Source organism: Lacerta agilis, chromosome 2 (genome assembly GCF_009819535.1).
Source record: "Lacerta agilis isolate rLacAgi1 chromosome 2, rLacAgi1.pri, whole genome shotgun sequence".
NCBI classification, from domain to species: Eukaryota; Metazoa; Chordata; class Lepidosauria; order Squamata; family Lacertidae; genus Lacerta; species Lacerta agilis.
In genome coordinates, this window is record NC_046313.1 from 83,416,408 (window position 1) to 83,439,644 (window position 23,237).

At 44.8% G+C, this 23,237-nt stretch overlaps 1 protein-coding gene across 5 annotated transcripts in view; it reads right to left on the bottom strand.

Moving 5' to 3' along the window:
* Window positions 1-23,237, bottom strand: part of SLC41A3 (solute carrier family 41 member 3) — a 43,937-nt gene that overhangs the window by 10,142 nt on the left and 10,558 nt on the right. For 3 of the 5 annotated variants that reach the window (XM_033141074.1, XM_033141075.1, XM_033141077.1), the window contains 4 exons: window positions 15,224-15,331; window positions 13,012-13,083; window positions 10,978-11,122; window positions 8,505-8,651 (listed from right to left, as the gene is read on the bottom strand). In XM_033141074.1, the coding sequence (XP_032996965.1) occupies window positions 8,505-8,651; window positions 10,978-11,122; window positions 13,012-13,083; window positions 15,224-15,331 (472 nt within the window). Of the gene's footprint in view, window positions 1-8,504; window positions 8,652-10,977; window positions 11,123-13,011; window positions 13,084-15,223; window positions 15,332-20,196; window positions 20,690-22,685; window positions 22,739-23,237 lie in introns of those variants that run through there. The other 2 variants (XM_033141076.1, XM_033141078.1) reach the window with 2 other exon arrangements.

The following is a 23,237-nucleotide window of genomic DNA, read 5'->3' on the forward strand; positions in this document are numbered from 1 at the left end:
ATTTATTAAATTTGTATACTGCCCTATATGCATAGATCTCGGGGTGGTTCACAACATAAAATCGCAATATAAGAAACAAACAAAAAAAATACATAATTAAAAACAATGACAATGACAACTCAATCACCCCCCTTTCCACAACACATCTCCAAATCTGAAAGGATACAACTTTGTAGGGAAGACCATTCCGCTTTCTCAAGCGAATTACAGATGCAGTGATGAGTGTCCAAGCCTGTTTGCTCTAGGAATTATGCAGTATTTCTCCATCACTGCCTGCTTCCATCGCCATCTATAAGCAGCCAGCAGAATTAGCTGACATGGGGGAATGCATTGGTTGCCGCAATAGAAAACATAAAGCAAAAATAGTAAGCATGCTCTAGCAGGCAGGAGACATAGTTGTCAAATTTTCCCTTTTCTTGCGAGGAATCCTATTTGGAATAAGGGAATTTCCCTTAAAAAGTGGGGAAAGTTGACAGCTATGGCAGGAGAGTGGGGCGTATTCCAGAGAACGTTAGATGTGTAAAGTCTCAAAAACCAATGGACCAAGTTACATTTATTTTTAAATGTAATTAATTTATATGGTTGGAATTCAATGTAGTGCCAAGTGGGGTACATGCAGAGAAGAGGACTTGCTTGTGAAAGGGGGGCTTTTCTCCCCTCTTTTCCCTGTGCACCCCCTAAATCTGTTCTGGGGCTCCCTCCAACCCTCTGGAACAGATTTAGGGAGCATGGGAGGAGGAAGGGGGATGTTTTGTTGCATGAGCAGACCTTCTTTGTAATTAATCTATTATCTCAACTTTCCATCCAAAAGGATGTGCCAAGTGGGTTTTACATCAAAATAAAGCTAAAGCCTAAATGAAGTATCACAATTACAGGACCAGCAGCAACAAAGCAACAGAGCTGGATAAGGACATAAGGAGCTACCATTAGTTATCTTCTCTTCCAAGTGCCCAGGTTCACATGGGAGAAGGTGATCCTTAGGATCCAGTGCTTTAAGTGGAATTTAATTAAGCACGACTAACTTCAGGGTCAGTGTGTTTTCTTGTTCCAATTCCATGTAAGCACCACCCCAGAGTATACAAACTGGATTTGCTACTAATCTTCAAACAGAAGCCCCTTCATCACGTTGGCAAGATGGAGTTGGCAGAAGCAGAATTACCCAAAGGTAGAAAATTAAGAAACCCTAACTGACTGCTCTTGTGGGGTAACAGAACAAGCTCATTACCACATCTCCAAGAAGTGATTCTGTCATACTGCAGAACCCGGCATTTAAAAGAAGCTTGTTAATCCGTACAGAGGAAAAAGGATACCTCCTAAAAGGAGCCAAGGAGCTTCCATAAAAGGAAAAGGCACACAGCTGATTAAAAAAAAAAAAGCTTTTAAGCAAGGTACAGGAGAGCAGTAAACTAAGCAATAAGTGAAGAAAGGTAAAGGTAAAAGAAAAGGTAAAGGTAAAAATAAATGAAGAACACTAAGGCCTGGAAACGATGCCTTATGAGGTAAAGGTAAAAATATGAGGTAAAGGTAAAAATAAATGAAGAACACTAAGGCCTGGAAGCAGGGCAAAGGCTAATAGAGTTCTGTCAAGAGAACAAGCTGGTCATCACAAACACTCTTTTCCAACAACACAAGAGACGACTCTACACATGGACATCACCAGATGGGCAACATCAAAATCAGATTGATTATATTCTCTGCAGCCAAAGATGGAGAAGCTCTATACACTCAGCAAAAACAAGACCTGGAGCTGACTGTGGCTCAGATCATCAGCTTCTTATAGCAAAATTCCAGCTTAAACTGAAGAAAGTAGGAAAAACCACTGGGCCAGTAAGATTCAATCTAAATCAAATTCCTTATGAATACACAGTTGAAGTGAAGAACAGGTTCAAGGATTTAGATTTGGTGGATAGAGTACCTGAAGAACTGTGGATGGAGGCTCGTAACATTATACAGGAGACAGCAACGAAAACTATCCCAATGAAAAAGAAATGCAAGAAAGCAAAGTGGCTGACCAATGAGGCCTTACAAATAGCGGGGGAGAGAAGACAAGCAAAATGCGAAGGAGATCGTGAAAGATACAGGAAATTGAATGCAGATTTCCAAAGAATAGCAAGGAGAGACAAGAGGGCCTTTCTAAACGAGCAATGCAAAGAAATAGAGGAAAATAACAGAATGGGAAAAACCAGAGATTTATTCAAGAAAATTGGAGATATGAAAGGAACATTTCGTACAAAGATTACCACAATTAAGGACAAAAGTGGAAAGGACCTAACAGAAGCAGAAGACATCAAGAAGAGGTGGCAAGAATACACAGAGGAATTATACCAGAAAGATATGGAGGTCTCATACACCCCAGGAAATGTGGTTGCTGACCTTGAGCCAGACATCCTGGAGAGTGAAATCAAATGGGCCTTAGAAAGCCTTGCTAACAACAAGGCCAGTGGAAGTGATGATATTCCAGCTGAACTATTTAAAATTTTAAAAGAGGATGCTGTTAAGGTGCTGCACTCAATATGCCAGCAAGTTTGGAAAACTCAGCAGTGGCCAGAGGATTGGAGAAGATCAGTCTACATCCCAATCCCAAAGAAGGGCAGTGCCAAAGAATGCTCCAACTACCGCACAATTGCACTCATTTCACACGCTAGCAAGGTTATGCTTAAAATTCTACAAGGCAGGCTTAAGCAGTATGTGGACCGAGAACTCCCAGAAGTGCAAGCTGGATTTCGAAGGGGCAGAGGAACCAGAGACCAAATTGCAAACATGCGCTGGATTATGGAGAAAGCCAGAGAGTTCCAGAAAAACATCTACTTCTGCTTCATTGATTATGCAAAAGCATTTGACTGTGTCGACCACAGCAAACTATGGCAAGTTCTTAAAGAAATGGGAGTGCCGGATCACCTCATTTGCCTCCTGAGAAATCTCTATGTGGGACAAGAAGCTACAGTTAGAACTGGATATGGAACAACTGATTGGTTCAAAATTGGGAAAGGAGTACGACAAGGCTGTATATTGTCTCCCTGCTTATTTAACTTATATGCAGAATACATCATGCGAAAGGCTGGACTGGATGAATCCCCAACTGGAATTAAGATTGCCGGAAAAAATATCAACAACCTCAGATATGCTGATGATACTACCTTGATGGCAGAAAGTGAGGAAGAATTGAAGAACCTTTTAATGAGGGTGAAAGAAGAGAGCGCAAAATATGGTCTGAAGCTCAACATCAAAAAAACTAAGATCATGGCCACTGGTCCCATCACCTCCTGGCAAATAGAAGGGGAAGAAATGGAGGCAGTGAGAGATTTCACTTTCTTGGGTTCCATGATCACTGCAGATGGTGACAGCAGTCACGAAATCAGAAGACGCCTGCTTCTTGGGAGAAAAGCAATGACAAACCTAGACAGCATCTTAAAAAGCAAAGACATCACCTTGCCGACAAAAGTCCGTATAGTTAAAGCTATGGTTTTCCCAGTAGTAATGTACGGAAGTGAGAGCTGGACCATAAAGAAGGCTGATCGCCGTAGAATTGATGCTTTTGAATTATGGTGCTGGAGGAGACTCTTGAGAGTCCTGTGGACTGCAAGAAGATCAAACCTATCCATTCTCAAAGAAATCAGCCCTGAGTACTCACTAGAAGGACAGATCCTGAAGTTGAGGCTCCAGTACTTTGGCCACCTCATGAGAAGAGAAGAATCCCTAGAAAAGACCCTGATGTTGGGAAAGATGGAGGGCACAAGGAGAAGGGGACGACAGAGGATGAGATGGTTGGACAGTGTTCTTGAAGCTACTAACATGAGTTTGGCCAAACTGCGAGAGGCAGTGAAGGATAGGTGTGCCTGGCGTGCTCTGGTCCATGGGGTCACGAAGAGTCGGACACGACTGAACGACTGAACAACAACAAAAGGCCTGGATACGATGCCTTATGAGGAACAGCTTAGGGAGCTGGGTATGTTTTGCCTGGAGAAGAGAAGGTTAAGGGGTGATATGATAGCCATGTTCAAATATATAAAAGGATGTCATATAGAGGAGGGTGAAAGGTTGTTTTCTGCTGCTCCAGAGAAGCGGACACGGGGCAATGCATTCAAACTACAAGAAAGAAGATTCCACCTAAACATTAGGAAGAACTTCCTGACAGTGAGAGCTGTTCAACAGTGGAATTTGCTGCCAAGGAGTGTGGTGGAGTCTCCTTCTTTGGAGGTCTTTAAGCGGAGGCTTGACAGCCATCTGTCAGGAATGCTTTGATGGTGTTTCCTGCTTGGCAGGGGGTTGGACTGGATGGCCCTTGTGGTCTCTTCCAACTCTTTGATTCTATGGTTCTAGGTGTGTTAACAGTAAACAGGCTGACCAGAATGGAACTAGAGCCCCTTTTCCATTCCCTAACAGTCACTGCTCACTGCTCACTAAGCAACACTGTTGGAAAAATAAAATAGACCCCGAGCTTCTAACTGAACCAATGAAAAAAACTGAGCATTTCTGAGTTCAGCCAAGGGAAGGATGCAGCTCAGGCTTAATCAAGGGAGAAGACCTGACAACCAAGCGTTTCTGACACTGTAAGGGCAGTTCGACACAAGTCAACTTTTGTTACCAAATTTTGATCAGCTGCAAATATGAGAAAAAGAGCTCCGGAATAGGAATTTCAGTTCAAGTGCTGAATGACGTAATGAAAACTGGCTCCCGCCCCTTTGACAATTACCGAGACCTCACAATAGATTTAGATGCAGCTTCAAAGAGTTAGACCATGTGCAAAAAGTTCCAGACCTGGCCTCAAGTACTCTAGAATTTATAGCGGACACAGACCTAATATGTATGCTGCTATTGTTCATGTTATTTCAAAAAGAGCAGCTGTCTTGGTCTGTTTACTCGTAGAATCGTAGCGTTGGAAAGGGACCACGAGGCTCAACATGAGCAAAGGCAACAAAAAACCACATGGAACCTTGAAGTCTAACAAATGTACAGCACAGAGCTTCTGAATTATTTTGATGGCTATCCTCTTTATGTGGGTTCCCCCCCCTAAAATATTGATTGTGGTATAATCCACCTGTGTATCTCCAGCTTGTGAGGTGACTTTGTTTTGTGCCAGGCAGGCTGGATCTAGCTTTTATATACTTCTCTGTGAAGCACCCAGGACTGTTTGTGAGGCTACCAGACTGTCTTGTCAAAAAGGGGGATAATGGACTAGAATGCCAGCTACTCAGAGCTAGAGCAGTTATTGCCCTATTCATCCCCACCCACCCACCCCTGTCCCTTTAGCTTATATCAGCTCCTGTTGTTTTATTTCTGCCTGTCTTCTGAATAAGTCAACCTTGGGATGACCTTTAGAAGTGCAGGGAACGTCAGGAAAGAGGGAGAGGGAATGCTGCTGCTCTGACAAAACAAGCATGACTCAGAAGCAGAAGGAAGCAAGCTTCAGAAATACCTTCAAGCAATGGGGATTATTTGCGCCAGGCCTTTTGATATGCTAATGATCGTTCTCCATCTGCTCTTTATAACTGGTGCAAAGCTGGGCCAGTTGCAACACATTTTGCAGGTAATGGAGCAGATGAAGCATTCTGGAAATGTGCTTTGTATATTTTTTTTCCTCCCTCTCTCAAAACAAGATTCTGTTAAAGCCTGAGGCTACGAGTATGAAGTTATCAAAGCCTTTAATCACAAAAGTTGTCTTAAATCATGAAGGATGTCACCCAGAAAGGGAAAACACCTTTCTCTGGGGGGTGGAGCATGGGATTTTCACAGCCCTTAGCATCACCCCAGGTGATACAGGGCAGGAGGCGAGTGCAGCAGCAGCAAAGGGGTGGGGGCTTCTCCACTGATTTTATAACTGGAGGTAGGGAGTGTCTGATCCTAAGCAACTCTGCTTTCAGAGACAATTATACAGCTATCAAGTGGGAGACCTTCAACAGGGAATGGGGACCAACTGGGATTACAGGTGTTACTTTTTACATCATACCGGTAGGACTGCTACAGAAAAGCTAGATCTGTCAATATTCCTTCATCCACACAATTATCAGAAACACAAGAAGCCCCATAGCCCTTTGCATTTGTTCTCTCTTACAATGTAAGCACTCAGGAGCTCCACAACAGCCCTTTCAGGTAAGCAAGGTCAAGAGCAGTGAGTGGCCCAATGTTAGACAGCAGCCAGAGATGGATGAATCTGCCTATTTTGGTTTCTCTGTTTCTCACTTTCCAATTCTAAATTCAGGTCTCCACATTCCCACATCAGTTCCCCCCCCCCCCAGGTGTTGATTTATCTTAATATAAGGTTACCAGATGTCCCCGTTTCCCGGGGTCAGTCCCCGGATTTACAAATCAGTCCCCATACGAAATCCATCGAAGTTGAAAAGTGTCTCCGGATTCATTGAAGAAAATCTGGTAACCTTATCTTAATATACACATTTTGTATGCAATTTTGCCAAACCATTTTTCCAAAGCATAGTCCCTCTAGTATATATGCATTTTAATCAGTGGCGTCGCTAGCCTCTGCGCTGCTGGGGGCGGCGGCAGCGCAGAGGCACCCCCTGGGGGAGGGGCACGACGCGCGCCGTGACGTCATCATGACGTCACGACGCACGTGTATACAGAAAGGGGGGATTTCCCCCTTTCCGAGGCTTTTTTTCGACGGGGGGGTGGTGACCAGCGAGGAGGGGGTGATGGGTGACCCCCACCTCGCTGGTCGCCCCCCCCGCCGGAAAAAAGCGGCGGAAAGCGGAAAAAGAAGCAGAGCGGCGCTTAAACGCGCCTGCTCTGCTTCCTTTCCAGGCTTTCCCCGCCCCCCCCCGCGGTTTTTTCGGCGGGGGGGTGGTGGTGACCAGCGAGGAGGGAGTGACGGGTGACCCCCACCTCGCTGGTCGCCCCCCCCCGCCGAAAAAAAAGCGGCGGAAAGCGGAAAAAGAAGCAGAGCGGCGCTTAAACGCGCCTGCTCTGCTTCCTTTCCAGGCTTTCCCCGCCCCCCCCCCGCGGTTTTTTTCGGCGCGGGGGGGTGGTGACCAGCGAGGAGGGAGTGACAAGGGTGACCCCCACCTCGCTGGTCGCCCCCCCCGCCGAAAAAAAGCGGCGGAAAGCGGAAAAAGAAGCAGAGCGGCGCTTAAACGCGCCTGCTCTGCTTCCTTTCCAGGCTTTCCCCACCCGCCCTCCCGCGGTTTTTTCGGCGGGGGGGGGGGGTGACCAGCGAGGAGGGAGTGACAAGGGTGACCCCCACCTCGCGGGTCGCCCCCCCCCGCCGAAAAAAAGCGGCAGAAGCACCTCATCCATGTGCTGCTGCTCCGGGGGTGACGGAGGGAGCGGCGGCGCGTGGGAGTGGCGGGAGGGGCCGCCGCTTGACACCCCCACCCGCCGCTGCTCACCCTGTCACTGGGGGCGTCCCGCCCCCACCGCCCCTCCCCAGCGACACCCCTGATTTTAATGCAAACTTTACCTCAGTATATGCATTTTTGTACACCTTACTTGGTTGAAGAACTGTACAGTACTGCAAATTTCTAAGGATGGTTGCGTTTTGAATTGAACTGAATCCATCCCCAATCCCTACCGGTGGACTTCATGACTACATTTTTGTGGTCCTAATCTAATGCCCTATTATGCTACATTGGTTCTCTGGTTTTTCTGAAGGGGAGGAGGGCTGAAATGGGAAGAAATTATTAGGCCACCTATCTCTGTTGGGGTGTAGCATGTTTGCTGTCATGTAAAATGAGCAACAGCATACAGGAAACAACTAAGTAACCCACATTATCTGCTTTCAATTTCCAGTTAGCTTGGACTGCTGTTGCTACAAAATTCCAAGAAGAAGAAAAAAAAACCTTAATCAACTGAGAATAAAACACAAGCCAAAATCTCATCCTTCCACAAACTCCTCTCAGACAGTCACGCAATAACTGCCTTGGCAATTTTAAAATTTCAGTGAAAGTGTATAACAGATTAGGAAACTTTTGTATCAGCTTTTAATATGCAGGCTGCATTGTGATGGGATATCTTTTCCTATCCGGTGGGGGGGGGGGTGTTCATGAAGAGGGAGCACAGAGAAGGGATAACTGAGATGGAGGGTATCCTATTGTAGAGAGAGGACCATCAAGGCCAAAGAGGACAGGGATGCCATACTTTTAGGAGCACCTTTGTAGAAGAGGGGATCTTCGCATGTTGTTTTCTCTCCCCCAAACCTACAAAATTTCATTTTTCACACAACTAATAGGCACAGGATCCTCTATTTCTATCTAGTCTGGGTAATTCGCACTGGGTAATTTACAGGGTGCTTCAAGTGCAGGAGTTTTGATGGATCTGTTGCACAAATTCCAATTTCCCCTTGTTGGTTACCAAAATGGATCCCACTGTGCCACATTAAATGAACTAGGAGATTCATAGAGCCTGAAGGCTCTCTCTCAACAAGCAGAACACAGCTGTCCAGCCCTGCAGACCCTAGTCAGTCTGGGAATCTGCTTTCCTTCCAGCATGGGCAGCTGTCTAGGGAGAGGCCACTCTGTGGTTTCAGAGCTCCCAGGCTTCTTTAGCTAACGTACCTATGTATTTGTAGAGGGTGCTGCTGATGGCAGCTAGCAGGGCAAGTGTTATCAGGTCTCCGAGGCTCGCTGCCAAGGGCGTAGCAATGTTGTCTGGGTTTATCCCCGCCTTCCTTGCACCGAGGATCACGCCGATCATCACCAGACCTAGAAAAAGAAAAGAAAACGAGTGGTTTGGAGGAAGTTCAGTTCAAGGTGAGGGAGACTCCCTGTCTGCTGAGCTCTCCTAAAGCCAATAGAGGGAGCAGTAGCCCTGAAATTTGCCCAGGGCTTGTGCCCAGGATGGCATGGAAAGGCAGGAGAAGTCGGCCTGGATCTGGAAGAGAAGCAAGACCCGCTGGAGGAAGAAGATGAAAAGAGAGTAGCAAAGGAGGCTATTTTGGGAATTGAAAAAGAAGTTGACAGGGCCTGTGGCTCTTTTTTGTTGGGGGGGGGTGAGTTAGTCCCTCTATTAATGTACATTTCCCAAACCATAATCAACAAGCCAAAGGAGGTACATTAACTACAGGAATAAGTTGGGGTGAGGTGATAAGCTAGGGAGAAAAGGGCTTCTGCACAAGGGATTGGGGGGGGGGGGAGAGAATATATCAGCTGAGGCCAGGTAAAACATAGATATCCATACCACATGCAGTCCAAATGGACTCCCTTTCACTATGCCTGAAAGCTTTCCGAACAAGAGGGTTCTAACCTGAGAACTGCAAGAATGATTGGTCCTTCGTAAAGGCTTGAAAGCCCTGGCAAACCACAATGTGCTGGGCATTTCCTATTGGCAACGCTTTCGGGCCTAATGAAGGCAGGGAAGGGCTATGGCTCAGTAGCAGAGAGTCTGCTTTGCCGGCAGAAATCTCCAGGTACAGCTGGAGAAATGTCCTGCTTGAAACCGTGGAGAGCTGCAGCCATTCAATGTGGACAATACTGAGTTAAGATGGACCAAGGATACAAAATAGAAAATTCTTTCCAGTAGCACCTTAGAGACCAGCTGAGTTTGTTCTTGGTATGAGCTTTCGTGTGCATGCACACTTCTTCAGATACCCAAGTATAGATAAGTGTGCATGCACACGAAAGTATATACAAGTATAGATAAGTGTGCATGCACACGAAAGCTCATACCAAGAACAAACTCAGCTGGTCTCTAAGGTGCTACTGGAAAGAATTTTCTATTTTGTTTCGACTATGGCAGACCAGCACGGCTACCCACCTGTAACAAGGATACAAGGCAGCTTCCTGAGTTCCTAAGGCAGGGGGCCATACACTGTTCCTTATCCCCAGCAAGTGATGTTCAGAGGAATAAGGCGCCTGAACGCATGGCAGATACACTTAGCTATCAGAGCCAAAATAAATTCCTCCATGAAATGTGTCAATAGTATCATATTTCTCTTTCAGACCCACTCAGATCACTGAGGAAAACAAAGGAGTAGCAATCTGGCATCCTAAACCATCTCGCCTTGTTCAAACAGGAAGGAGCAGTCCATCATCCTAAGATGTTGCCCTCATTTCTTTGTATTTTAGGGTGCCAGCATTTCTGATGCCGCCACCTACTTCCTTCTTTCTTAAAGGTCTTATGCTGCTCTCTTGTGGAAGACTTGCAAGCTTCTCCTCTTAGCAGCAGCGATGCTCCATTTGGCAAAAAGCACTGTGAAACAGTCTTTCTGGAGTTACATAAAATCCCCACGGCACAGAGAATGCCAACATATTACGACGGCTGAAGTTAGAAGATCAGAAATGAGAGAGGAATGCACTTAGTACCTAAGACTGCTTATCTAGATTTCGACAGAGTTTTCTCTAAGCCAGGGATCCCAACCTGTGGCGCATGGGCCGGAAGCGGCCCACGGAGGCCATTTAACCGGCCCATGAGCCACCCCCAAACTGAGCCGCCCACTCGGCGAGTCCCCATGTGCTGCGCTAAACTGGTGCAGCGTGATGCGGGGACTCTCTTCCGTGGCTCCAGAAATCGCTTCTGCACAGACGCCAGAAATTGCGTCTGCACATGTCTGCGGCGCTGGAAATCGCTTCTGTGCATGCCCAGACGCAGGCACAATTTTGGGCATCTGAGCATGGGCAGAAGCGATTTCCGGCGTCGTGGACATGTGCAGACACAATTTCCGGCGTCGCACTGCACTGGTCAAGCCCACAGAGGATCTCCGCAGGAGTGATGTGGCCCATGCCTGGTAAGCCTTGCCGACTCCTGCTCTAAGCAGACAACTGGAGCCCATGAAAGGCAGAAGGTGGGACATTTGGTTTGGGTGAAGGGCCAGAAAGCTGAGGGTACTTGGGTTCCTAAAAGCATCAATCAATTTTCTAGCAGCTCTGGCTCAATGTGAATAGGCAGTCATGACAAAACTACTGGGAAGCATACCTGAGCACTGGAGTCATCCTAAGAGAGGAAGTGGACCTGAGACTGCTTATGGCAAGGTACAGAGAGAGGCTTCCAGAGACAACTGGATCCTACTCTAAAGTTGAGTAGTTTACTCACCAAGCGAGAGGGCGGCTATGAACGCTGTCATCAAACTGCTGGCACACAGGATGGCTGCTTGGTTCAGCTCCAAGGAGCCTTTGGCCAAGGCACCAAGAAGGACTGCTGCCACTGCAGCCAGGAGCCCCACCACCGTGGCCTGCAACTGTGGAGCAACAAGAATGGAGGACAGAGAGTCTCAGGAATTATTCGTTTGGTATCAACGTGCAAGCATTCCTGCAGATTTCTGGTCTAAGGCAGCACAGGAACAAATGGCATGTTACACGCAAAAGCGCCAGAAAGACTCAAAATTTCTTTTTTACCAAAAAGGAAAAGCAGTTTTGAGGTAGCGAGGCACTGAGCAATGAAGCAGCAGTGTGTGTGTGCACGTGCTCACAAAACCTTTCCCCTGCCAGCTATTTTTCCACTTGTGTGTGCACACAAATATTTCCCCTTTTGCAGGGTTTCAGACACACTTGTGAGGGTAGATGCAGGTCTGAAATCTCCAAGGCAGGAATGTGTGATGTGGCGCTCAGAGTGCCATATTAAAATTCAGACATCTTTAGGTTGTTCACAAAAGCTTACTGCTGCCCCCTCGAGGATGAAAACAAACATTCTTCCCAATATTTCTACATGCACTCAACAGATAGGGCATCTCTGCACTACAAAAATATCAATTTCATATCATATTAACCACCATGGATCCCACTCCCAAAGAATTTTGTGATGTGCTGAGGATTCCCTGTTAGAGATTCTTATTCTCACTTCACAGTACTACAGCCTTAGAGTTTCCTGAGAAGAGAGTTTAAATCTGTAATGAGGATATGGCCAATTCATTAGGACCGTTAGCAGATTTGTCTGTTGATAAAGAAGTATGAAAACATGTGATTTACACAGTTACATTTCAACCCTGGTAAGTAGTGTTATGTAACGTAATATATTGATATCTCCTTTACCAACAAAAATTGACCCAATAAAATTTAAATCATTATCGTGTATCTTTAAAAGGCAGTTGAGAAAATTAAATTCTTTAAGCTGACCAATTTACTGACCAAATAATAGCTCAGTTCAATTGCTATTATTGGGGTATCTCCATGAAGATGTATTAAACAAGCTATCCTTAAAAACAGTCTTAATCAACCTGGCAGAGCTGATGGGACACCAGGTTGAAAAGACAGATTTAAACAATCACCTTCAGGGCATTTCCTTAAGCAATGAAAATACTAGGAATTTAAGTCAAAGTGTAAAGTAAGCTTCCAGAATTCTACAGGACGTATTTTCATATAATATGTTCAGGACTAGAATCTTAAGATGGGTTTATAACCAGGCCCAGGAAGATAGGAAGAGATAATGAGATAAGTACATTTAATAATCTAATCAATATTTAGAAAACTATTAATATCTCTAGTCTGAATAGCTGGCTTTCATCGTTATTATATTTCAGAATATATATTCAAATGAACAGGCATTTACTTTTGAAAAAAAGAAAATCTGAGGTTCTACCTCGACTCGCAGATAAACGTTGAGTGAACACAGCATATGGCATAGGAATGCCAATTAATTCCTAGAGGAGCACAGATATGCAGGGTCACATTCCTGTAAAGGTGGTGGCATTGGAAAAATCCCAGACTACAGTATATGTAGACATCCAGCAAGTTCCAAGCTATTCACATGTACACAAAATGATTCCACATGAGCCATTCAGTACACTAAACCTGGGACTTCATAAGCCTGTCCTTTATGAAGCCTAGGTCACACTGTGAGCTGTGTAAATGAAGAAAAACTGCTGTGGATGCGACGCTCAAGGCTCAGCTATTTAGGTCTCTGGTTGCAATTGCTAGGCTTTAAAAGCGTGCAGCCAACAGGACTTTGAACAGAAAAATGAGGCCTCCTCCACCAATTGTAAAGCACAGTTTTGAAAGGACACAATGAGCAGGTACCCTAAGCCTTGTCTTGCCACTCACACCACTCCACACACCCGTGAGAATGTCCGCAGGGTGTGTAGTTTGACTAATACTATAAAGAGGTCTCAAGCAAAAGTTTAGATCTACTTACCTGAATCAGAGCCAAATTGCAAGTAGCCATTTTCCACTGTGCCTGAGTATTATCCATCCTTCCAGTATTAGCCTGGGAGGCAGAAGAGGGAAAACTTAAATGTTACTTGCTGGCAGACACCTGCCACAAGGAGGCTGCACCCAGACTTTGGGAGCACTGTGGTCGCAGCCATCTCCACCCTTTCCATATGTATCAGGGCATTCCACACCCACCCCTGTGGGGCGTGGGTTTTCTTTTCTTCCCGTTAGCCGTGCAAACAGGATCTGAGCATATACAATGTGGCACCAGATTGTCAAGGATGGTGGCTCAGACCGGGTGCACCTAGTGTGCAGGTACACTGGTGACCAAAGAATGAAAGAAGGAAAAAGCTTTTTTTAAAAAAAAAAAAAAATCTGTTCTGCCCAGGGATTAAAAACTTTGAAAACCATGTGCGTTTTGAATGAGAGAAAAAGAGGGGGGGGGGGGAGAGAGAGAGAGAGAGAGAGAGAGAGAATTTACAAAAGTTGGAAAGTTGGGAAAGAACTTATGTAGTCCATATCCTCCAATGAATTTATCTTTACAGGCAATCTATGTAACTCCATCTTGCAGCAGCAAAAACTCCCACCATAATAAAATCCTGTCAGAATGAATGTGTATGACAGTCATGACTAAATAAGTAAATACAACTTAACACATAACTAAGTATTTGTTCATGTACTGACAAATGTATATATACATTTTTTTTCATTCACTCAATAATAAAAATATGCCTAGGATCAGGCATGACCAGGTCTAGAATGATATCAAATCTGGCTTCCTATGGTACCAAATATTTTAATGTGGGCACATGTGGATTTTGACATTTTCCTATTCCAGCCTGGGCTCACACAAAAAATGATCGCTGGTTCCTAGGAGTTAATTCCTCAGCCCACCCCTCAAACCAAAACCCTGGGCAAGAAATACAGCTGCAGCAGTATGCTTAGTTAAAACCGAAACTATCTGGAAGGCAGATTGGAATGTATTATTAGATTGTAGGATGGTTTGCCATTAGCGCCTAATGGTTTGTTCCTCAGCAAAAGGCAAAATTTAATTCACTGTATATTTAATAGTTGGTTTGTGTGTGCGTGGAGCAATAGGTTGCCGCTGACTAGGCAATAGTATTCTCTTTTATCATGGCCATTCTCCGTGTCCAACACAATGTTTTGGGATTATCTGTTTCACATGTAGCAACCCACAGCCCACGTAAGGCCCACCAAGCCCTAGATAGCCCAGCTGTCTTTTCCTCGCTGCTCAGCTGATTGGTTTACATCGAGAATTAAGCATTGTTCCTGTCTGTTTCTTGGTCGCACCAGTGACCTGGAAGCAGCGATTCTATCATGAACAGAGAAAGAAGTGGCTGCAGCACCTTGAAAGGAGAAAGGGAGGTTGCTCTTTCAGGAGTCTCCACCTCCATCATCTCTTGCCTTTGCCAACAGGCAAAGGAATCTACCTTCACTAAGGGGCTGCTGCCTCAACCCTGCTGAAGTACCTCAAAGCAGCACTTTCTCAAAGGTGTAGCCCCCGATTTGCCACTGCTGAGCAAGGAGGTGGGGCAGGGAGACTACAGGGAAGGGTGTTTAAAGCATCTTTTTCTCAGGACAATCTACTGTGCATGCCCCTGCTTGGTTGTGCAGCAGCAAAGAGCTCTGTGTCTGTGTGCACGTGTGTGGGGAGGCCATGCCCAATTTTCTCTTAGCCATGTCCACCATTGACTATCTGCCTCCAAAAGACAGGCCACAAAAATGTGGACCTCAGGTGGAAAAAAAAAGTTCCCCACCCCTTGTGTAGACAATACTGAGCTAAATAGACAAATGCAATGATTAAGTTTAAGGTGGCTTCTTTTAACTGTTTCTGGTATAAGAGGCATGCAGCATGTTGGTGTTAGCTGCATCAAATCAACGCTTACTTTTAATCAGATTTAATCAGCCAGTTTCCTGTAAGTACCCTGTAAGCAAAGTTTAAAAAAAATAGAAAAAGAGAGGAACAGGGAGGAGATCTAAAGATCTGGAGCGTTAAAGATCTGGAGCTCAGGCTCCTGGGATACCCTGTAGCAACACCACTGGCAATCGATTTTCATGGATGGGCAGCTGAGGAGACTTCTTTGATTACACCTCCAAACTGTCCTTGTGAAATAAAAGTCATGAACACATCTCTGCATATTAAAAAGTAAAACAACACCAAGGTTGACACTTACAGCAGTAGAAAGTCGAGATGCCAAGGTCATTTCAAGGTTGCCCTTCAATCCGACAAGGGCTGGAATCAGGATAAATATTTCTGTGATGGTCTTGAACACAGTCCAGTGCTGAGAGAAAGGGAGAGGAGAGGATGTTAAAACCATCGCTATACCAACCATAGTCTTCTTTAGTCACAAACATGGATGCACAATTTCCACACATTGTACTTGGCAGCATGGTGATGCAACACTAGTTAAGAGAGATCCCGAGGCAATGAAATCTTTGAAATTGCTCGCCAGAGGACTAAATTATTCTGTTCACTAAAGAAAAAAAAAGTAGTGAAACAAACTAGTATTATCAGCCACCATAAATAACAAAATATATAACAAAAACTGAGGCAACCTCTTTTATGTGACCACCTGCTTGTTGGCATAGGGATATGCAAGTTTAGTAGACATACAGAGCTCTTCATCACAGAATAATGTTGTGTTTCTGTCATGGGAAGCTATTGGATGATGCCAATGAATCACTTACTCCTCCTTCCCATAAAATTTTGTGATGAGATGTTTTGACAAAGTCATTAAGGGTGGCAGGTTCCTTCACTTGCTCTAATGAGCAACCATGACCTCAACTTTTTGTTCCTGGATCCTTTGCCGGTCAGTCAGAGCAGAAAGCCCTGGGTTCAATGAACCAAAGGTCTGATTGTATATATTACTATCCCTGACTATCCCTGACTGTTGTAGTCCAACTTCTAGATGGGCAGAGGTTCTCCAATAATGACATGTATGTCCATATGCCTTCATTCCATGGTGTGGGAACAGGAGAGACAACATGGTGGGCCACGGCAGGAGACAGTTCAAGTGAGAACAGAGCCACACGTCAGCATTTAATACCAGCTGATAAACCTAATGACAAAGACCAGTGAAGGTCTGCAAAATCAACTGGAAATTACCACAGAGGCTCAGTGGGCCTTGGAAAAGGAATGAGGCGAAGAAGAAAAAGAACCAGTTCATTGCTAACAGCAGCTTCATTTCCTCAGTTGCCTTCTTCTCCATGAAAAATTATCTATTTCCTCCCAAATTGCCTACATTCCTCCCCTCAAACTACCACCTACCTACTTATCTCCCCACCAAATTTCCCTTCCTGTAACCCACCTTTCTCCCTCAATTCTCCCCAGCCCCTGCTCATATATCTTCCTCCTCTTTCAGTCCTCCCCAACAGAACAAAACCCTCACTCTTCTTCTCAGAACAAAATCGAAAACAAAACAAAATCCTTCGATAGGCTGAGAAGAAGAGTTACAGGTGGGTAGCCGTGTTGGTCTGCCATAGTCAAAACAAAATCGAAAATTCTTTCTAGTAGCACCTTAGAGACCAACTGAGTTTGTTCCTGGTATGAGCTTTCGTGTGCATGCACACTTCTTCAGATACCTGAAGAATCTGAAGAAGTGTGCATGCACACTTCTTCAGATTCTTCAGGTATCTGAAGAAGTGTGCATGCACACGTATCTGAAGAAGTGTGCATGCACACGAAAGCTCATACCAGGAACAAACTCAGTTGGTCTCTAAGGTGCTACTAGAAAGAATTTTCGATTTTGTTTTGACTATGGCAGACCAACACGGCTACCCACCTGTAACTCTTCTTCTCAGCCTATCGAAGGATGCTCACCAAGAGTGCAGCAAAAGCCTCCCTGAGTCATCTAGGCCAGTAGCTTCTTAAGAGTTCCACATCAGGAAAAAAAATGTGGCAAGGCTAGTGCATTTGTATGTTGTTCTGCTGCTGAAGACACTCCCCTGAACTAGTAATAAACAAACCTAATCTTCAGGACTTTGAGACAGCAGATGGTGGAATGACTCTCCCCACTATTCTTCTGCAAGGACAGGCAGTCCAAAACTTGTCGAGCATCATTAGATATGGATTGATTAGTATGGGTTCCAACTATTAAGCTATGCACTTACATGAGTACCAGAAATGCTCAAAGGAACAGAATTGGGGTGGGGGGGCACTGAGGAACAAAGCAATATGAAAGAAAGATGCATAGGAGGACAAAACACAGTGTAAGTTGCATTAGTAGTGATTAGTAGCTTTAGCATCCTGGAGCATGATATATGTATGCCTTCAAAAAGATGGATTAGATGAGAAAAGTAACTCTGGAAATTAGCTAGCTAATCTTCCAGACTTGATTGGAAAGGGGTGTGTAGACCCAACAGCAAACACTTTGGTGACAACAAAAGCAGCCTAAACATGGAGGCGTGATATCCTAACCACCAGAGGCTGTATTTCCTGCATCAACTTAGGAAATTTAAATTGTCCCAGGAAGTGTTGATCCAATTCTACAGAGGCATCATTGAAACTGTTCTCTGTAATTCTATAACAGCTTGGTACGGTACAGCCTCCAAGAGAGACAAGAATAGGCTCCAACGAGCTGTAAGAATTGCAGAAAGGGTAATTGGTGTTAGCTTGCCTTCAATAGAGACAATTTATGCTACCCGAGTTAAGAAGAGAGCAGAGAGAATTGTAGCAGATCCTTTACATCCCGGTCATCATCTGCTTGATTTACTTCCATCTGGACGTCGCTACAGGACTTCATATACAAAATCGGCCAGGCACAAGAATAGTTTTTTTCCCTTGTGCCATTAAATTGTTAAATTCGTAGTTGTATAGCTGAAGGGGAGGTAAATTATGGGTGGGGTTTCTTTGCTTCTTTGTATTGTGAGAGGAACAGTGTCTGTATGTTTACATTGCAATGTAGCTGAAACAAATTCAAAGTATGTTGGAAAATGTACTTGGCCAATAATAAATTATTCCTATTCCTATCTTCTGTGCACGTTAAAAAGACAACACCTGTAGTTCAATTACAGGCAGTAACAGAGAAATCAAGTCATTATGTGTGACTCACAGCCTTAAGGGTTTTTTGTTTTTGTTTTTAATGCATCAAATCTAACCTTCAGCACAAATAAAAAAAAACCCCACAAAAATGAATGCAAGTATTCTGAAATTACAATAGCACCATCAACGGCATAGGCTGGCTCGGTGACCTCTGCATTCATCTCAAACTGGAGCCAAGAGTTACTCATTCCTCCCTTGTCTGCACCTCTTAATTTTGCTTTCCTCATGACACTGTATACCTCATAAAGCGGTGACGCACAGAGACTGCTCTTTTTGCAAAGTGGACAGTGTACACAGAGTGAGTAGTGTCAGTTAATGTTTTTATTACTTTCTGCTCAGTTATGACGAGGTTGGGATCTGTCCTTATCGTCTGTATCCAGTACAGTCAGCTGAGCTCTTACATTATGTGGTCCACGTGGCTGGAAATCCTACATGACACGGCTATCAATTAACATGGAGCTCAACAGTGCAATATCGTCTTTGTGGCATCTGATTCTAAGTGTTCAAAATGACGCCTAATGTGTAGCATACAGCTACGTCCTGGAGTTTCGTTAATTAAATTATCGGCATCATGACCCCTTCTCCTCCCAATCACAATCAGAACACTAACTGCAGAGATAGGTGGTGGTGGTGGGGTCCAATTGGCACTGGTGGGAATGCCCTCCCTCCCAGAAGCCAAATGGGGAGGGCAGAACGTCTGTACCACTTGTGGCTGGAGAATGAAGAAATAAGTCTGTCCATACCATAAACTGCATTTATGGTAGGAATTTCCCTCACTCCACCTGTAATCAATCATGCTACTCATTAAGCATTGTGTGCAATTTGTCCCCAAGAGTGACAAAGAAAAACATGGCGGGGAAAGTGGCAAGCTCAGTGCTGCCAGAGATCTAATGGTGCATGTTTGATTTCCATTCCTTATATGTCATGCATGAGCTGGCTGTTTCCTTTTCCTCCCCCCCCCCCCGGTATATCAGCTGATGCTCAGGGGAGGCAGCAAGAGCACTGGTGACATTTCTACCAGGATCAAAAATGACAGGGAGAGGAAAGGAGGGGGGAGGGAGAGGATGAATGAATGAATTTGGGCTGATATGATATGATATGATATGATATGATATAATATAATATAATAGTGACACATGTTGCAAAGATCAACAGCATGATTCTATCAACAGCATGTGGGGCTTATCCCCAAAGACTTGTGCACTGAGTTAAGCTGCAAATGATTCTCTCCTGGTGCAAGCAAAGTCACACACATGAGGGACTGCCATGGGATTCAATGGGACAGTGAAATGAACCACCCACAGACAAGGCAAGAGTTGTTACATACTCAGCAGACTTCCCAGATATTGAAGAAAAACATTAATTTGGAAACTACAAACAGAAAAAGGACACCACGTCCTCCCACAAAAACTGACCAACGAGGACAGGTATCATGGAATGTTGAGTTCAAACAAGTGTCAGTTGAAAGAGAGAGGAAAAGAGAGATGGAATTGGCCTGTCTGAGCAACTCACAGTACGAATGAAATAAGGGTCAAGGGTGGCACCCCCAGCCAAATTCCACTACAGTGGTACCTCGGGTTACAGACGCTTCAGGTTACAGACTCTGCTAACCCAGAAATAGTACCTCGGGTTAAGAACTTTGCTTCAGGATAAGAACAGAAATCACACGGTGGCGGCGCAGCGGCAGGAGGAGGCCCCAGTAGCTAAAGTGGTACCTCAGGTTAAGAACAGTTTCAGGTTAAGAACGGACCTCTGGAACGAATTAAGTTCTTAACCCAAGGTACCACTGATCTTCCAAACATTTTTATCCTCCCCAGGATTCCCTGTTGGCCCCTCTCTTGTTAGTATTATACAACTCATCCTAGTAGCTGTGCTGCTGGACAGTTAGATACAGTCTCATGTGCCTTGAAAATGAATGAGAGCTTTCCTCTGAAATACCTCTTTGTGACACTAGCATGCCCATGGAAGGCACTTTCCCCACAGACAAGGAAGCACACAACACTGTTCACAGCTCCTAGGTACCCACAATTTAAAAAGTGATGCTCAAAGTCACCCAGGCAACATTTACCAATGTTGTTACTAACGTACTTGAAAGCACATACATACTTGAACAGTATTGATCAACAATCCAGCACATAACAGGCCGAAACCTGAAAAGATGAATGGCACAAAAATTTGTGATGCCATGGTGAACGATGATTCTGGAAGGAATCCACTGACTGATCTGATGTAACTGCAGGTGAAACCTCTGAGTTTCTTCCCATGGAAGCACAGCTCCAATTTCAACTGTGTGACCACCATGACTGAGCGCCATTAACGCATACTCAAGAAGCAGGTGGGCTGGAGGAAATCCAGGATATGGAGGTGGTCCTCCCTTTCAGTTGTACATTCCAGAGCCTAAGGCACTTTTTAAGTCAGGGTTCTGCCACCACTTGTCTCCTGTTTGCAGTCTTCTCTCTTCCACAAAAGGCTACTTTCTAAATTCCATTTGTCTTAGATAAATGCAGCTTTCATTAACGCTTCAAGGCAGCTCCTTCTTTACATTATACTCCAGAAAGGAAACAGAACCCAGAGGAAGGAATTTGATTCTTAAGATATTTACGGATAAATACATACAAAACCACTTCTTCGGTGACTGGATGCAAAGCAGAAAGACCAGCTTAAGCTATGGCACCGAGTTCCACCAGCGTGAGGAGTAACAGACTGTGCACAAACCCCTCTTGAATATTTCAGTCACTTGTGTCCTTTCTCCTTGAGTTAGAAATACGGTGGTTGGAAATGTAATCCTGCGCTGCTGAAACGGTCACAACTGCTTCCAGCTCATCATGTGTTGACACTGAACTATACTTGCTTGCCGTCCCGAGTCAAGGAGGTGGAGCGTAATGAACTCTTCAGTTTTCTCTTGTTTTCCCTCTTGTTTCCTCAAGGTGAAGAAAGGTCATCAGGGATAGGAGGCTGGTCCCACTGAAGAGGTCAAGAGGAAGAGCTTAGGAGATGTACGAGTGGAAAAGCGCTCGTGTCCCTCTGCTCCCTTTTCTTCTCTCTGTTTCCCCAAGCTTTGCTAAGGGTGTAAAAGTTCAGGAAATATGTGGTTGCTTGTATCTAAAAGACTGACTTTCAGAAGAAGGGGGAAAAAATTCCACAGCAAAAACCAATGAGCTTCAAAGGCTAACACCCTTATCTGCTGTCATCACTTCAGCCTTCAGCTACTATGCAAAGGCCTGTGATAAGAGTCTGTGCACAAGTTTTATTTAAGGTAGTTCTGTAGTCTTGTTAGTCAATGGAAAAGTTTCCACGGGGTTGGTTTTATGTGGTTGGTTGGTTGGTTTTTACTTCCTGTCCTAAAAGTCTGCAGGCACTGTTATGCATAGCTTTAAAAAAAGAAGACAAAAGAGGGGGGGGGAGTGACACAGTCCATGGTGGCTTGAGAGAAAGGGCATTTGGCAGGTTAAACCACAGAGCCTAGAAGGTCGGCGGTTCGAATCCCCGTGACAGTGAGCTCCTGTTGCTCAGTCCCTGCTCCTGCCAACCTAGCAGTTCGAAAGCACACAGTGCAAGTAGATAAATAGGTACTGCTCCAGCGGGAAGGTAAACGGCCTTTCCGTGCGCTGCTCTGATTCGCCAGAAGCTGCTTAGTCATGCTGGCCACATGACCCGGAAGCTGTACGTTGGCTCCCTTGGCCAGTAAAGCAAGTTGAGCGCCGCAACCCCAGAGTCGTCCGCAACTGGACCTAACGGTCAGGGGTCCCTTTACCTTTACCTAGTGTAAAAATGATCAGTGGGACTCTATCAGCCCAACCCCTTCGTGGAATCCAGGTGGGAAAGTTCTGGCCCAGGTGGTTCAAATTTTGTCAACTGTGTGGGAATTTAGATGTGGGAAGTTTCTGTCTGAGATATGTTGTCATCCCCTTTGATCAATTCTTTAAGAAGAAAAATCTCAGTACACATTCTTGATTAGGACTGAGACCAGGAGGGGGCTGTCATTAATTGGATGGCAAATAGTTTGTGGTGTAGTTTTTGTCCACCTTGAGTCTAGTTTTGGATCAAAAAGGATATAAAAAATGGATAGAAATCTGAATATTTAATTTTAATTTTTTTAAAGACGTGGAGGGTCATGTTTTCTTTAAATGGAAGTTTTGCATTGACGCAGAGTTACATGTAGGACATATAGGCATTTGGAGGACCAGAAGCTTCAGGTAACAAACTTACCTGATTTTTGTTCTGTTCTGTTATTTACTAATTTAAACGGTTTCTGTGCCACCTTTCGGTACCACAGATCCTCGCAAAGCGGCCTTTCCTTCAAATGGTGTTACACAACGCTAACGCCCACTTTATCTCTGCAAGCATCCCCATAGATTTCACTCTGATTACTAAAAAGTGGGTTGATCATGAGGACCAAATATGGAAGCCTTTCTGACACAAGCTGGATGGTGTGGTTTGTTGTTGTTGTTGTTTTTAAAAAAAGGTTTCCGTGATAATATCTGCCTTGACACTAATCTTTTTAGATGCTTTCCTCTCCACGGGGAAGAGGCATCTATTCAGTTAGACACATGCCTGGCTTAAACCTAGTCCGCTGAATGGTCCTCAGACATTACCTTGCTGCACAGGAAGAGGAAATAAAACGTCTCCAGGCTTCCTGTTCCTATGAAACAGCATTACTTTCAGATAAAACAATATTCAGGTCCCTTGTTCCCTTCCAGAAATGGCAACATGGAGGGGTACTGTGGATTCCCCATCACACCTACCCACACCCAGATCCCCTTAATCTTCTGGCTGACGAGTCTGAAAACAACTGGCAGTTTGAGCCGAGTGTTCTCTCTGGAAGGGAGGGGGTGGAAAGCAAGCTCCCCAGAGCTGCTTCTCCTCCAGCTGACTGCTGGGGGGGGGGGGTCATGCTGGTCTCCCCCTTGACATAATGTTTTCCTTCTGAGAGGCAGGGGGTGCACACCATCCTTAGGTCTCTCTGGCCAAAAGACAGGGTCAGAACGAGATTCCCTGATTAAGTATGGCTGCCCACCAGCAAACACTCTCGACCCAGTTTGGAGGCCCCAAAGTCAAAACAAATCAAAGTATTAACAGTACAATGCGCAATACAGTCATAACTTGGTTTACGAACAGCTTAGTTCTCAAAAGTTTTGACTCCCAAA